The 17,578-nt window shown below is 41.1% G+C and overlaps 1 protein-coding gene across 1 annotated transcript in view; it reads right to left on the bottom strand.

Annotated features, from left to right (window-relative positions):
- prickle3 (prickle homolog 3) overlaps positions 1-17,578 on the bottom strand; it is a 47,006-nt gene that overhangs the window by 3,279 nt on the left and 26,149 nt on the right. The window contains exons 3-10 of the mRNA XM_072682350.1: positions 8,864-9,047; positions 7,002-7,115; positions 5,655-5,792; positions 3,754-3,957; positions 3,106-3,292; positions 1,987-2,319; positions 1,579-1,866; positions 168-563 (exon numbers count right to left, since the gene is read on the bottom strand). Of these exons, the coding sequence (XP_072538451.1) occupies positions 168-563; positions 1,579-1,866; positions 1,987-2,319; positions 3,106-3,292; positions 3,754-3,957; positions 5,655-5,792; positions 7,002-7,115; positions 8,864-9,047 (1,844 nt within the window). The remainder of the gene's footprint in view (positions 1-167; positions 564-1,578; positions 1,867-1,986; positions 2,320-3,105; positions 3,293-3,753; positions 3,958-5,654; positions 5,793-7,001; positions 7,116-8,863; positions 9,048-17,578) is intronic.

Here is a 17,578-nt window from a genome sequence, read left to right as displayed (position 1 = left end):
TTGGCTGATGTGGGCTCTGTTATATATGGAGAAAACCTAACACTGCTTTCCAAAGCAAGAACCCCATACCAACTATGAAGCATGGTGGTGGTAGTGTGAGGTTTGGGGATGCTTTGCTGCATTAGGCCCTGGACGCCTTGCTACCATTTGTTACATGATGGGCTTACCCAACAGATCCATCTGGGGAGGCATTCCAGCTCGAAGTTGTAGTCTGTCCCCCAAACCTCCGACAGCTTCCTCTTCCTCCTCCTCCTCCTCCTCCTCCTCCTCCTGATGCTCTCCCTCATCCCTCTCTCCTCTCTCCACCTCAAGCTCAGCTTCATCCTCCTCTTCATCCTCCTCCACTGAATAGCTGCAGCTGATTGGTTCCCTGAAGCTGACCCTGGTACGTCCAGGCTGCGGGGCAGGTGGAGGAGGAAGGGCTTCAGGCTGAGGTGCATCAGGTGGGAGCAGGATTGGCAAATCATCGGGGCCAATGAAAACAGGAGGTGGAGGAGGAGGGAAAGAGTCTGTGTGGTTTAAGGAGTCAAACGTAGGGGAGGAGTGCGGCGGAGAGAGAATCCCTAAATAAAGAGTGAAAAGAGAGAGAAAGGAAGGAGAGGAATAAGGAGGTTTAAGGAAAGTACAATAGGAATTCACAGTGCGTTGCTTTAATCTTTAGATTGGTTAGGTGAAGGCTTCTTAAAACTTTTAAAGGGTTATTTACTCTCATACATCTCTACTACAAACATGGTTCTTTATGGAACCAAAAGTGATTCTTCTATGGTAATTATGCTGTCTTTACAATAAAAATGTAAGTGGTCAGTGTTTTAGCACAGACTGCATCAATGATGTTCTTAGAAAAGCATATCTTATCTAGCATAATGCAGAATGTTGGCCTGTACCGATCTGATCCGAACTTTGTGTTTCGATAAATAATACAGCCCCACATTCTACGCTCATTTATTTAGTTAGGTTGCAACTTTATAGTGTGTTTAATATCTTGTAATCCAGTGTGACTGACATACCTGATCCTTTAGCCCCTAGTGAAATCTGTTTGCAGGTGTGTGAGTATGTATGTCCATAGTGTTACACACTTAAATTGATAGCTGTTGCTGTTTGTCGATTACTTGTGTAATGTGCAATAACTGTTTTATAGAATGGTGATTTATTTAACCAGGATCACACTGAGATTAAAAATCTCTTCTGAAAGTCAGCTCTGGCCAAGGCTGAATAAGATGCGATATGCTTTTCTAGTCTGTATGCATTAAATGGCCAAATCGTGAAAAAAAACAAACAGATCATTTTCTGACACATTCATCAATAAACGCTTTTACGTACTGTCATGTGTACTGTTTGTTGTTGTTGCTCCACGATTACAGTGAGGATCTGAGCTGAGCTAAGCTGAACCTTGCTCCCTGCCTCATTGAGGAATTTGCTCGAAAATTACCCTAAAACACTGTTAATTTTTCTACCTTATTCCATTGAACAAAACAAAAAAAGCTTTATTTTAGTGAGAGGACAACTTCAGCCTTGTCTTGGCTGCTAGGTGGTAACATCACCACACTTATGAGTATTAAACATATAAGAAGAACTTACCTAAACTGCTCTCCTCCACTGCTCTGCTGCTGTCTTTAGCTGTCGAGGTTCCTCTGGAGGTGCAGCTTGGTGGAAAAGGCCCAAATTCAGCATATCCATTCAGCTCCACCATGTACTCTAGCCTGCAGTGTTTGTCAGCATTTGACTGCTCTCCAGAAGACAATGGACCCCAGTCATTGGCTAAGGAAGTGAGCTGGGAGGGAGAATGTGAGTTCTGAGGGCGTTTCTCTCTATAAGGTGGAGGTGGAGGGCCCCCATTGTGTAAATGGGGGGGCGTAGTGTGAACACCTTATAAACAAGAGAAAAGGTCAGAACAAAAATATGTTACATCAAAGTAAAATTCAGAAAACTTTGAATTTGTAAAGACAAGTCATGTAACACAAATACTACATATGTATCAAGTTATACCTCTGCTCTCTGACGGGTGAGCTGACGTACTAGAAGTAGATATTTTAACAGTGGCAGTGGATGCACAGCTGCCCTCCAGTGGTCGTAGCGGTGAGCTGCGGTGCTGCTGCTGTGTGTGTTTGTGCGTGGCGGGTTTGCTCTGCAGGGCTGAGTCGCAGGAGTCGGAGTTGTCGGGATCCTCACCCAGTGAGCACGGTCGAGAGCAGAAAATGAGCCCGCCGCGGGGGAGAAAGGGTCTGCCCAGCAGGGGAAGTCGGCAGTGAGCACAGCAAAAACAGGCCTCAGACGCATGCCAGTGCTGACCCTCGTATGTCATCTGACCCTGGTCTATTCCTGCAGAGAGGCAAAGACATGTAGCTGATACCACACTGTAAGAGAGTGATCCACACAAGATATAGGATGAAATATAATATTATTGCGTAATAATAATTTTTCTCAGGTTGCTGGTACATGGTCACATAAGCCAAAAAAGGCAGGAAAAGATTGAAAGCCATAAACTGCGCTTCATCACCACAATTCACCATCTCCTAGTAGCTACTTCCAGCATGGTAATGAACCATATCACAAAGCAAGCATTCTCAAACTGGTTTAGTGTTCTTCAGTGGTCTTTCCAGTCACTAGATCTGAATCTAATGAAACTACTTTGGCATGTGGACAAATGGGTGATGTACAGCATGAAAGTGTTCCTGAAAAATCTGCGGGAAATTGCATAACAATTACGTCAACATGGAAAACCTCAATCGCAAAGGAACGACTCCATTCCTTTGCATAATGAGGTAAGCCACTTCCTAGTATTAGTATAGTGTTTCTAATAATGCACTCAGTGGGTGTATATATCTGATAGTGAAAAAACAAGTTACAGAGCAAAAAACACATTCTGCATTAGGGCTGGTCTGCCGGCATGGTGCTTTTACTTCTTTTGCACTAAAAACTATTGGTTGCTACTCTATCAATTACGCAGGGCTGGGTGAAAAAAAGACATTGTAACAACACACAATACATATTATCACATTCAATTCTGTTTGATAAGTTGGAACAGACAAAGAATGCCCGACTGTACACTAGTAAAAGGCTACTCAGTTTAGAACATTCTTGAGTATATGAGTAAATAGGATTTACCAATGTGATCTCCACAAGTGTCACAATACTCTGCATAGAGCGACTCGTAGCAGGTGCAGCAGTACGGCCGGCTCTCTCTCATGATGTAGCGCTGACCCCCCAGTGCTGTCTCACACTCAAAACAGCAGAAGTGCCTCATGTGCCAGTGCCGGCCCTCCGCCTCCGTGCACTCATCTGCTAGAATGATCTAACCACAGAAAAGAGAAAAAGAGAGAGAGAGAGAGAGAGAGAGAGAGAGAGAGAGAGTCTGTGATTTGATGTCACTCTGGGTTGCAGGTTAGCGAGTGTTTAAGGTGTCTGAGGAGATCTGAGTGACAAGAAGTTAAAATGTGGTAGGTAACAAGGTTAGTTGCATGGTTCTCTGACAGCAGAAGCTGTTTTAGTGGCATGCCAGTGGTGGAATTGCTGCCCTCGTGTGGCCACTGAGGTAAATAAGGGGATTTACATTTTTCAGTGCTTTACATAATATGTATACTTTTACAAGCAACACCTAAGAAACCATGCTGGATAACACTCAGCTGTAAAGACACATGCAAACTGTGAATAGGGTCTTCTAACAAGTAGGATTTCAGCTGAAGGTAAGATTATACAGGTAGGCTTGCATGACAAATGACTGGAGAATGCATGAATGCATTTAGTTGTGCTGACCTCATCGCAGGCCTGGCAGCGGGGCTTTATGCGCTCGGCGTGGTGTCGCCCACAGTAGATGTGACTGTCCTGGTAGAAGTAGATAAGGTCCACAAGCAGTTCGCTGCAGGTTGCACATTGGAAGCACTGTGGGTGCCAGCAGGTGCCGTGTCCGGCCCTGGACGCAAACACGGCTATATCACCCCCACAGATCTGCCTACCACACTGCGAGAGAGAGAGAGAGAAAGAGAGAACGCAATATTTAGGGCTATCCACTAAAACTGAAGGGTTGTTGGTTCTGCATCTGAACATGATCATGAGGCACAAAGCCTGAAATCACAGACACAACTAACCTAGACATGCTTTCCTAAAAGACACTGTAAATGCATCTGACTGTAGCTCACACCCTCCTGATTGGGGGCTCTCCTGAATTTCAGCATATCTGCATGATATGTGGGTATAAGGCATTCAAACACTGGGAAACCCCTAAGAATAAATCCACATAAGTGAATCTATGACAAAAGAGCAAAAAATGTAGTCAATCAGCCAAGATACATTTGGTGGCCAAGCAAAGTTTATTTCTTTAGTTTAGAACTAAAACTATAAGGCTAATGTTGCTAACAAACAGTAGAAGTCAATGGTCACCCCAAATACATGCCTGAATCTTTTCTTAAATCACATCCAGGTCATCGTTAAGGTGGTGCAGGATCGTCAGTGTGGTTTAGGCCAATTGATTTCATGTGAACCAGTACTTGGTTGTACAGGTGTAGTTCGGTCAGTACCCTTACTTTGGTACCCAACCCTACTGAATAATTGTGTAGTTTTAATTTTGTACTGTTGTTAATGTTGAACAATCTTATTAAATTAATTAACAAAATTGAGACTTTGCAGTAAATCACAATGAGGAATGCTTTCTTAACCTGAATTCACTGAACGCTCCAAACATTTTTAATTACTCTGCAATGTCACTCATCATTCCTGTAAAATGGGTCTTTGTAAACACACAGTTGCTTTCAGAGACTTTCCTAAACCGCTAAACCAGGCCTATAACCTCACCTACACAAAAAACTACAAATCTGAGCAATTATAGGAAGTCAAAAGGTGACTTTTAGGCCCACTCAAATCAGACAGTTGTTTCAAGCTTACTCTGTTCCACTGGGTGCATAGCAGGCAAAGCCACATCTGTTCAGCAGCTTCATAAATCAAGGCTAGATGAAACAAAGTGTCGCTCCCAGCCTCCGACACACCCTCTCAGCAAGCATTCATCAGCCAGGGTGCGTTCAGAGCGTTGGAACGTGGCATAACACTTCAAACGCTGAAGCTAAAGGGTGGCTGAATGCATGCAGCTTTATGTTTTCCATATGAGGCCCAGCACAAGGTTGCCAATGTTGCTAACCAGTAGCTAAAGCATATTGGACACTATATGGACATAAGTATTGGGACACCTGATTATTCATTGTTCCTGCTGAAATCAAGTGTATGAAAAAGAGTTTACTGTCCAGGGATTTTGAAACTTTTCTGTAAGGATTTGCTTGCATTCAGTGATGAGAATGTTTATAAGGTCAGGATGTTGGATGATCACCACTTCACCTCATCCTTAACCCTCCAACTCAATACTGGGGGGCTTTATATCCACCCCTCTAGCCCACGCCTGGAATCAGACACAGATTCATGCCTATCCACGCCAGAGTGTTGTATTCTATTGACAATACTTCTCTACAGGGACTAAACAGGTTATGTGTGTCTCAGCAATTGGTGCAACTTTAAGTAGCTGAATGCATCTATTAGACGGGTTGTCCACAAACATTTGGACATATCGTGTAGCACCACAATTAAAATAAAGTGCATGTTCACCTTCGCCTCAAAGCATGTCATGACACCAAACATGTCATTGGCCTTACTTTGCTTTTGTTTTGCTATACCTGCTGGCAAATGGCTCCAGTCATGGTGACGGGGAAGAGGCGGACAATGCCACGGCCAAGGTTCTCTCTCTTCCTCTGCTGGCTGAACAACCTCAGCTCCTTTTTCTCTTCTTCGTCCAGGGAGTTACAGTACTGGGGCTGCACAAACACACATACACTAACAATGTTAGACACACTTTCACACCTCAAGCTCACACCAGAAACAACCTGGGCCATATTAAAACATATGCAGGTTGTGGGCTGTAGGAAAGACTGTACAGTCCTCCAAAATTGAAATTAATATTATGTAGCATTTTTACCTTAAAATATCAGCTTGATGCTGCACTGACTTGTATCCATCAATGCTACTCCAGGCTTGCTAACTGTACTATGTAACTCTGGTGAAGCAGGCAGGACCACGCTTGCGAGATCTGTGTAATGCTGTAATACTGTAATTCTGTAATATTACTCTACCGCCTTAGTCCACATGTCCCATTCTTTCTCTTTAGATGCCAGTTTTGTATCTCTCAGCTTCTCCTTTAGGGGTGGCTTAAAGCGCGAATTACACTTTCCGCCCGTGGGGGGAAGCCCAGAAGCAAGAAATACCAATTCTTACATAACGCTGCTTTAAGCTCTAACAAGTTTATTCACAAATCAAGATTCTATAGGACAGAAGACAAGCAGACAGGTGGGTTGTCTTACGAATTGTTCGGTGAAACATCACATGAACATAACTCATCTTATCCTAAATGTAGTTAGTCAGCCAAAACAAGTGGTGCCAGTTTGCTTTAACCTTGTTCTGCAGACCTATCGAGAGGCAGAGACAAGTATCTCAACTCATCTTTATGGCCTTGTAAGTCCGGATGTGAGTTATCTATGATCTGGATAAAATGGAAAGGGCGGGCTCTATAGATTCAGGAAATGGTTGAACCATATTTCTGCGCTGTATTATAACAAAGCTATTAACAGAAACATCACACTCGCATTTTAATGCTTCCCTGATGGAAAAAAGAATAATAAGTCCTTACTGATCCAACTTATACTCTGAACAAGCTTGTGTGCTAAGCCTGGGAAAAGAGGTTAACGTAGCTAGTATTAGAAGCTGATCCTTTAACAATTGACACCGACACTGTATGACATACCGTTACCTATAAAAGTGTGTCACATAGCACTAACAGGAGTATCAGCTTCCTCAGGCATGAGCAAGTGTAGTTGATACAACTGTAGCTCCACTTTAACACTAAAAAAACAACATTCAGACACCCGACCAACATGTCTCGACTGATCGATAGCATTTGGGTTAAGCTTGGGCTTGGTGTGGAGGCTTTGGGTACAAGGCTGTAATATTGAGTGTGGATGGGCTCTGACCTCACTGTCATGAGCCGGGAGCTGGTGTAGAAGCTGCTTAATGCGATATCTCTCTCCTGGGCTGTTCACGTAAGGCACCTTATCCTCAGGAATACAGCTGAAGTATTGATACACCTGCAGGCACACAGACAAAGGGAGACTTATAGTGTATACATAGAAACCAACAAAAACACACAAATACACTGCATTATTAAATGGAGGGTTATAAGTGCGGGGTGGGGTGAAAGAGAGAGGGAGAGCTGTTGTGTAATGAGATTCAGTCCAGTGTTCAGTAAAGTGTAACCTGAGTTCTCTCTGCTTCCTCCTCTATGAAGAGAAACGCAAGATCCCAGTGAACTCACAATAGACAATACACACTCGCTAGCTCAGTTACCGTGGCTCTTAGCTGCTGCTAGGCTGCCACTGCCCAGTACAAACTATACGCTAGCAGTTAACTGTGTTCGTCATAGGCATGTGTGGAAGTGGGCCTGTTTTAAATGAAGGGTTAAACATGTAGTACTTGATTTCTTCTTGTAGCCTCCTCCAGTACCTGTTCACCAAGTTACAGTCTTTTTAACTCATTATCATTCCTAAATGATGCTTCTGAACTAAAGGTGATATACCTCTTTTCCACAAGTTAGTTTCCACACAGTTCCCTGGGTTCTTAATGAAATGTCTGTAGCATGTTTTGGGCAAAATACCACAAGGATCAAGCACCACAGCACCCTTCTAACCCTGTCTAAACATGCCTGTTCAGAACGATTGTTTGAGAGCCAGCCTGTTCCTTTAAATGATAATGAGCCACTGCTCACCCCACCGGAAATTAGTCCTCTTGATTACAGGAATTATTCAATTTAATTTACCATTTACTTACTTGCATTAATTTACTTATTATCATTTGCCCCTGGTTGCACTTGCTAGCTAACATTTACTTCACCTTGAGTTCATATATCTCTTTCTTTGTCCAAGCTGTACTTACTTTCCTGTCATTAGGTTCGCAGCTACTCAAATCAGGATCCTTTTAAAACTCTGTCTTGGCAACTTAGCTTCTCAGATGGGGGTGGTATATTTTTGAAGAGATGGCTTGTAATGGGAAACTGAGGAAAATCTGAATGAGTGAATTTAACCCCTTAAAAAGTCTATGGACCACAGCCGAAGTTACTGAGTAATACACCTTAGTGTGTAATAAGCTATTCTGCATTAAGGGTTAAGGAAAAGATTCATGTTTTGGAAAAATATTTTAGCAAAACATATAACTACATATATATTTAAGGGATAGACAATCGAAGAGCTCTCCTTTTACATTAACTTTTTTTCATTACAACTCCTCAGCTCCATTAGACAATAATTTTTAATGCATGTAAATTAGTGGAATTACTCAACAGCAAAGCCTGAATAACTGGAATTGCTTGTGTTAGTTGTCTAATCAAACTTTCGAATGGTGCTTTTAATCTGGGTAGTCCTGCATGGTACAGTTAATAATCATGGTACAGTTAATAATCTAAATCTGGAGCTATCCATATCCTGGTCAAGCACCTGTGCCTGTTTTCCATTACGAAGCGATACCTACAAATGTAGGAGCGGTTCCCTCTTTGTTCTGTGAGCTGCATTACATGAAGTGGGGCTATTAACTAACAAACATGAGTCATTTGGCAGAATTGCTTTTAACAGCTATGTCCACAGGTATGCTTATTAATAGGCATGTGCTCAACTCGACACTGGTATTAACAGTAAATACGTAGGAGTAATGCTGGCTGTGTAACTTGAGTGCCGAGTGCTGACTCATGATGCCCATCTATAACAGCATCAAAACTTTTTCTAGCTTCACCTAGATGTTCGATTTCGAAATGCTTGGTACCCCAACATGAGGAGTAACCACTGACCTGTTCTGGCTTGAGGCCGGGTGGGACCCAGGCATACTCCTCCGAGGCGCAGCCCGAGTCGTCGTCCGAGATCGAGTGCCTCTGGAAGTCGGACACCAGTTTCATCATCATCCTCTCAAGCTGACCAGGCACAGCGCGCACTGCATGCTCCTCACGCACACACTTACAGTGCACACATATCTTCCTGCAGAGGGAGAAAGCAACAAGGGGGATTTGTGAGGACAAGGCAACATGGAACACCTTTAACTTAACTGCTCTTGGCTCAGAGTGAGACTTCCTGTGGAGCAATGGGAAAAAAGGGAGAATTGCAGAAACATGGTAGTCTAATTGTTCCATAATTATATGGCTTTTCTGCAGTAAGTAAAAAATTCCCTCTGGGGGACTTTCTGACAAACGTCGAATCAGACGTAATCTTCCGTCTTACTAAAGGATTTTGGCTTGAATAACAGCGAGAATATTACTAGTTAGTTAAAAAACACATCTAGAACTGAAAGACAGTAGATATAGCATGAAACATTCCATACATGTACCCTTAACCCTTGACCCAAAGGCCTGTAGGCAATTCAAAGTGGATACTGAATAACATACAGTAGAAAATACTGATTAATTCATAGTAAATACTGATTAATTCATAATAAATACTGAACAGTCCATAGTGGATAGTGGATACAGAAAAGTTCAAAGTAGATACCGAATAATTCATAGTGGACACTGGATAATGCATAGTGGACACTAGATAATGCATAGTGGACACTAGATAATGCATAGTGGGTACTGAATAATATTTAGTAGCCAGTGAAAAATAGGTCCTAAAGTCAAAGCTAAAAAAACAAGTCTAGGTTTCAAGGGGTTAAACGAACAGATATGTCAAAACACGTCCGGCCAGACGCAGACTCTTAATGCGCTTGTAGACAGGGAAAATCCTCCTTTTTGGCAAAAGCAGGGACAGCACTGTTGCGTGACGCAGTTCTAAACAGCACTACACAAAGTGTGTCCTTAAATACCGTGCTAGCACAGAGGCTCACTAGCAGGAGGTATAATAAACCCAAGGGGGGCTAGCATGACATGACGTGAAGATTAAAGGGAAAGACAAGTCATTAAGCACAAGCCAAACTCTAATTGTACTCCGGCTGGCCTCCCACTAGCCTTTTCAGTCGTGCTCAGGGGTCAGTTAGTCACGCATATTTACAATTACTTCCATATACTCAGTCACCTCTGCTTGGGGCACAGGTTTCTGTATCAGAGATTTTGTGAATGATGCACATACCAGTTTTAGTGTTGCTAAAACTCTAAAGCTGCAGGTTAAGTTGTTGGGAAACAGACTTCCCAGAGATAGTAGCAGTTTCATTGATTACTGTTAAACAGCCTAGCTCTATTTTTTCTTTACAAAATATATTTTGTGTTCCACCATACTCATGATAAAATTTAGACTGTAAAAATGTATTTAAACAGAATTGTACATTTTGCAAAGTAAATTTGGTTAATTTTATTGGTCCATTTACCATTAAAGTTGAAATTGACATACAAGGTTATTGCATGATAGTGACAATATGAGCATGAAGCTGCTAAATCCTTGATTATTTATTACTATATAAAACAAGCCAGTAATTATTAGTGCTTCTTTGATGGGATTATGATCAATACCGAGATTGGAAGTAAATTGCTGGGACTCATTTTGGAGCATTTTTATTGGTCTATTTATCACAAACATCACAAACATAAACCTTTTGAGTAATGACAAAAAAAATAAGTTTACACTACAGATATTATCAACAACAAAGAGGAATTGCTATGGCAACAGTGTCTTCCTGTCTAAACATAATGATTAGATATAAAGCTGTCACACATCCACTCACACATCCATTCTTACGTCAGTACAGTACGTACTCCACGCCCAGTGTTGATGTAGTGGCAGCGTTAGCTCATGGAGACATGACATCGTGTGTGAGCCGTCGGCGTTCCTTAACACTGTCTGACTCAATCATCATAGCTAAACCCTGTTATTAGCACCACACATACACACACACACACACACACACACACACACACACACACACACACACACACACACACACACACACACACACACACAGTCATAGTATTTTTGTAGTGTTTACCTTGTGGCTCTTTAGCTAAATACATAACTACATTTAAGTTCACTAAGTGAACTGAGCAACAATGGCAGAGTATCACAATCTCATTATGGAGAATAATACTTCTGTAAACAAAACATGCCCTACATTCACTGTGAGGTTGAAGGACATAATCGCAAAAATATCACAATTATAAATACCACAATTTGGAATGCACTAATGGACACAAGCCAAGATCGGAATGGACAGATTTTTGGACTAAACATGAAACAGTCATCACTAAAGTTATTATTATTTGTGTGGCAAAAAATAAAAAGTAAAGGTTAATAATAAATTACGTGAGGTGCCACGTCACATGTATTTCAGGGTTTCTTTACCAAAATGTTGTAGAATATTTAGAGTTTTTGTGCTAAAAAGTCTGAGCCTCAGTTTCAATGGAGTACATTTAATTTCTGCTAATTAAATAGTAAAAACCAAATATAAGGAATTAGTGATTTAAAACGATTTGCAGATTTAATGGTCTGTTTGGACCATTAAAGCACACAAATATCATTAATACAGCTATTTTGGCTAATATAAATCACTCAAAAAGTCCAAGAATATCAGTCATTCAGCAAAGAATGTTTAGATCCTTTAAACTGATATGTGATGTGTTTATTGCTGTGGACAAAGACATTTCTTGAGTTTAATGCATTTAGTTATGTTACCTTCATCTTTCAATACTGAATGAAGATTAAATGTCCACATGTTTAAATATGTTTAAAAAGACAAAAGGTTTATGGTGTCCTGTATGGTATGTTTTTAAATGACTGAATGTCGTCAATGTTACACAAAAACCTTGTTTTTTTTACACTGTGTCATAATTTCATGATGAATGGACCAAAAAGCAATCTATTTAAATTGAATATTTTTTTATTTATTTGAGTTGTTTTCTTCTTTTATAAAGCTGACATTTTGGAGATACAATGCCTTTTTGCCTACAGCGACAATATGAAACAAATTGGACACTGGCCTACAATTAATGTATATACTACAATATCCTTCTGTTCTGAGGTTACAGACATAGTTTAAACAGAACTGCTCAGTTTTTTACCACCATACTGCTTGCAGTAAGGTCTAGTATTAGCATCAGGTAAGTCTAAGATTAGCTACGTATTTTATATAGATTGTTTCCATTTGGCTTGTTTTTTACAGCATGGTCAATTACCTTCATCAGTGTCAGTATGTATTAACTTACAATTTCCCCAAAATGTTGTTGTTCTGTCTTAAAACTATAGACATTTTTAACAGTCCACAATTATTATATATATATATATATATATATTAAAACATCCTTCTTCTCTGAGGTTTGATACATTGGATCAGACACATTTCACCAGTATTACTACATATAAATACACCAACATTTGAACATTACTGAAGACCACTACTTCCAGCAAAACAAACCCAAACCTCCTGACCTCCTAGCATCATCAAGATAACATCAAACAGTTATCAAGCCATGTTATCAAAGTAATAATGGTATTACAATCCCTTACCTGTAATTTACTGTAAATTACTGTATATAAGCAAATACACAATGCAGCCAGAATAAACCAGTGATGCATAAGCTTGATCAAATAAGCTTGTGAAATCCTATGTAATTTTCACTGCTTACTACTAAGCCATCCTGATTAAATCTGACCATAAAAAAGACCACATACTGTATCTACACCCAGCATCAAACAGTACCATAACCTAATGGACCAACAGAACCACATTCAATTTCTATCAAAAGAACCTGACCTAATGCCTCTGTTCGAGATTACACACAGATTACACTCTCGCACACAGCTACAGGAGGACCTGCAGGTGTATCGCGCATCAAGCACACAAATGAAGAATGTTATAAATATGCTATACTACCCTCACAACACAGAGAAACTTACCAGAAAATCGATCCACTTCAATCAAACGTTCAAGCCCTTCTCACAGAACAAAGCTGTGTCCAAATTCTGCTGATCTGAATTACAGCCCGTCCGTGACTCAAACTGCAGAAGCCAGTACTAAACATCAGATTTTCATGTCTGACGGATAGAATTATATAACTGTAATATAATAAAAGCTACAACAATAACGTCAATCTGGCAAAAGGACTTTAAAAGCGCCCACGCACTGAACGGAGAGGGGCTTCTGGAATCATGTTGCCAGACTGTCATCAGAAACGTTGCATTGAGATTTAATTCTCCTCTGGCCTGACGGTGACCTGCTGCTTCAGAGCAGACCGGCCGCCGTCCTCCCTCTCTAAACACTGCAGCACGCTGGTCGTACAGTGGAGAGATAGAGAGCAGGAGAGAGAGAGTGAGGGAGAAAAAGAGAGATAAGGGGGTGTGTCATGGTTTAAGGGATTAGTGGAGATGCCCACACACCTCCAGAGTGACTCTGGCTCCACCTCATTTTGACAGGATGTGAGGTCACTGCAGTCACTCTGGCCCTCGAATACACACTTTCTGAGGTTTTCTCTCTCTCGCTCAAAGACATGCATGTACAGACCCACACAGACACTTGCTGATCACCCCTGTTTAACTGCAGAAGACCATAAGACTCTGGAGTGGGGGTGCACTATTCTACTGTGCAGCAACACCTGCACAAATATGGCCTTCACGGAAAAGTCATCAGAACGTTTATGTAAGTTAACCAAGTTCTAAACCATTTAAGCCCTTGTTCATATTTTGCGGGAGAAGCCTTTCCACATGTTCCACTTTTGTGTTTAATAAACACGCCCACAGGTTTCTGAGCTGCCTTGAGCTGCTACAGAATGTTCCTCTGAAGCCAGACAACAAATTAAGATTGCTACAGACATGAGCTACGCAATAAAAGAAAACAAAGATTATGGTACAAATATGAGCACTAATTACAGATGAAGCAGTCTTTCACATTCAAATGGCCCAATGTAATTGCCAATCTCATTGGATGCAAACTACACTACTAGGACAAAAGTATAGGGACACCTGCTGATTGATTTCATTGTTTCTTCTGAGATCAAGGGTATAAAAGAAGAGTTCCTGCTTTTGATTGCAGAAATAGTCTCTACTGTCCAGGAAAGGTTTTCCACTAGATTTTGGAGCATTGCTTTGAGGATTTGATTGCGTTTAGCCACAAGAGCATAAGTCAGGTCAGGATGTTGGATGATCAACACCCCTCCGCATCCAAAACTCCCCAACTCACCCAAAAAATATTGGATGGAGCATCATTTTTCCAGAGAACACTTTCACTGCTCCACAGTTTAATGCTGGGGGCTTTATATACCCACCCCTCTAGCTTACACCTGTGATTAATCATGGTACCAATAGGTTCATGTTTATGTGCTCCAGAGAGTCCTAGTCTATTGGCAATACTTCTCTACAGAGGCTAGACTAGACAAGCAGTGTGCATGTGCAGTTGCACATTTGATTCAGCAATGGGGACATATAGTGTGTCTGCAATTCACAATACTATCGTCCATCACCTCAACCCCATTCCCATATGCATGTCATTCGTGTAGAAACTTGCATGTAATAATAACAAGCTGTGTATTTGTATTACACCAGGATCACTGTGGTCCAGAACATGCACACAAACACACACACACACATGGATACACTTGTATTGCAGTACCCAGCCTTTGCAGTGCTCTCCATCCATCATGTTAAGAGTTGGAGAGCTCTGGGGCTGGATTTGGAGTGGTTACTGAAGCAGTAAAGAGATACAGGAGAAGTCCAATGTTCTCAGTCTCAGACTGTTTTACTGGCCTGAGTCATAGATTACTCAAACCTTCTCTCTCTCTCTCTTTCTCTCTCGTTCTGACTCTCTATCCCTGTGCCTAAGCAGTGCAACTCTTTCTTCATCCATTTGCTCCATTTTTGCACTCCTTTTAAGGAAGAACAATCAGGAGGTCTTTGCAGCAGCAGCCTGGACAGCCAAAAATGTGTCCAAAAATCCAATAGCACTGTATCAGTGACGGGAATAACAAGCACTGAGCAAAGTTCGAAGCTTAACTCAACATGCAATCTTATGGCTGATATATATGGAGTGAAAACTGGAGCTGCCATATCAGTATTATAACCCATAATTCATCTTTGATTCAATTTATGTGGACATGCACTCTCTCTCTCCTCTGAGGGAAGACTACTTCAGTATGGAATATATAGTTTTATAGTTGAACTACCATTTTTCCTCCAGTCCTTATGTTATGCACACCAATCCGCCATTATATTAAAACCACTGAAATAAGGTGAATCAATAACATTGATTATCTGTATAAAACAGATGGGAACTACACATTAGGCAGGACAAATAGACATTCTGAGCCACTTTGACAAGAGCCAAACTGTAATGGCTAGACGACTGGGTCAGGTCTTTGGGGTGCTCCCCCCATATGCAGCAGTCAGTACCTACCAACCAAAAGCCCTTAAGAGCAATGAACCTTTAAATGTATACACTACATGCACAAATGTATTGGGACACCTGCTCACCTGCCGCTTTCCCTAATAAACACAGCCGTGTTGCAGAATGTGTTGCCACTCAGTCCGACTAAAGGGGGCGTGTTCCTGCGGGAACATGGCATCAATGCATATCCTCTATTCTACTGGCAGCACTTCTCTACAGGAACCACACACAAACTGTGTGTGTGCATGCATTTCGCCATCTGTCCACAAACATTTGGACAAATTGTGTACTCTTAATTGCACAGTAACATACAAATAAAAAATAGGGTAGAAAATTATAGAATAGAATAGATAATAGGCTAGAAAATTGTCAGATAAAATTAAATGAAATATGATTTTAGTAGGTAAAGCCACACAACCCTTTTAAGTGGACCTCAGAGCAAATAATTAATTATAAGAAAAAACATAAGACATGGGCTATTATTTCTCATGCGTACCTCACTGAAACAAATGAAGAATCTGATTTTAATATGACTTGAAGCTGTTATGGCAAAGATGGTCTTTTTTCTAAAGCAATAACTCTTCTAGGGGTTAAACATTATATAAGTGGATAATTTATCCCTATTGTTCCCTTAGACAGAACAAACAAACAATAATTAACACACTTGCACTGAGTGCTAAAGAAGTGTGGGCACACAGCAGCTTAGGATCAGCACAGGTCAGTGAGGCTGACCATGCTGGGTTAAGCTGTTTTGGCAAAAGGCCTCATGCCCCAGTCTACAAACACAATCTGGCCACAGCTGTGTGTCCTCAAGATGGTGTATGTGAGTGTGTGTGTTTGGTCATGGCAGCATGCAGCGAAACTCCCATTAACAGCTGCTGACTTTAAACACACACATACACACAATGCACTGTTCTATTTGGCAAATGTAGAAGAAAATGCAGAAACACGCTGGCAGGGTAACCGCTGACCCGTCCAGTTCACAGTACGATTCTTTTGACAGCTGTCACCGTTTTGAATGACGTTTAACTTTTTTCCGCGTTTATATTGTAGCTGGATGTCAACCAAAAACATGGCAACCTTAATCTGACCTCACAACACCACAGCTGTTAAGTCAATCACTCCACTACTGCCTTTGATGTTGGATTCCCGGTGGTGCCACCAATTTGGCAATCCTTATATGAATTCATCTTTGGAAATTTTCAGACTGATTTAACTGGACAGCCTAGACTCCAGAGTTAAAGTGATGGTTTAATCACAAACAAAACATACACAATTTTCCTCTTAGCCCAAAGTCAGTTTAGCCAGAACACATTCAAAGTAGGGTTGTCATGTTACCATAGCTTAGATTTCAATACCAAGTAGTACCACAATATGGCGGACTCGTGTGAAGTCAGGCCCTCCGTTGGTATGGTGAATGGAAGAAAGGGAGGGGATGAGGTGGAGGTGTGTAAAAAAAATCATTCAGAAGTTGTATGTATAAAATTCAGCAGGGGTATATATAAAAGGCTTGAGCAGCAGAAGGAGGACTTAAATCTCAAGTCCCTAAACTTTTGTACTGTTTCTTTATTTCTTTCTTTTTAAAATTGTTACATAATTGATAAATCCCCAATAAACAGCTCGATTTTCAGAAGAGCATAGTCTATGAAAGCTGATCTAATGTTTACTGATGCCATTATCTAAAGGTAGATACATATATAAAAAGAACGTCAAAGGCCCTAAAATTGAACCTCGTGGGACACCCATGCAGTTTACAGGCTGGTGGGTTAGAATCTTGTGACGATCTATATTGACAGCTACACTGAGATCCAGTAAAACGATGTTTTGGTCACACAATGTCAGAAACTACATAATCCATCTGTTTAAGATACTTAAAGAGCAAGAGGTAAGAGCAAGATGTCCTGGATGCAGTTTGCACACTGCTAACTATAGCTATCAACTGCTTATTAGCTACAATAGCCTTGTAATACCAGTGCAAGACTAAAGAAGCAAACAAAAAGGAAAAATCTATCAATCCTATTTTGCCACATTCACAAGCCAGCCCTCTGTGTCTCTCAGTGCAGATGTGAGTCTGATTCCAGATGTCACTAATCCAGGCTACAGTCCGTCTGCTAGTTTACATCACAGATCTCCATTATAACAAGCGCCGGCCAACGCAGTTGACGGGTCATCTTGGGTTGTTGGTGGCTGTATTTGTCTAAACACTGAACACAAA

This window comes from Salminus brasiliensis, chromosome 6, assembly GCF_030463535.1.
Source record: "Salminus brasiliensis chromosome 6, fSalBra1.hap2, whole genome shotgun sequence".
NCBI lineage: Eukaryota > Metazoa > Chordata > Actinopteri > Characiformes > Bryconidae > Salminus > Salminus brasiliensis.
Note: the sequence above shows the minus strand (reverse complement) of the source record. Positions and strands in the feature narration are given on the sequence as shown.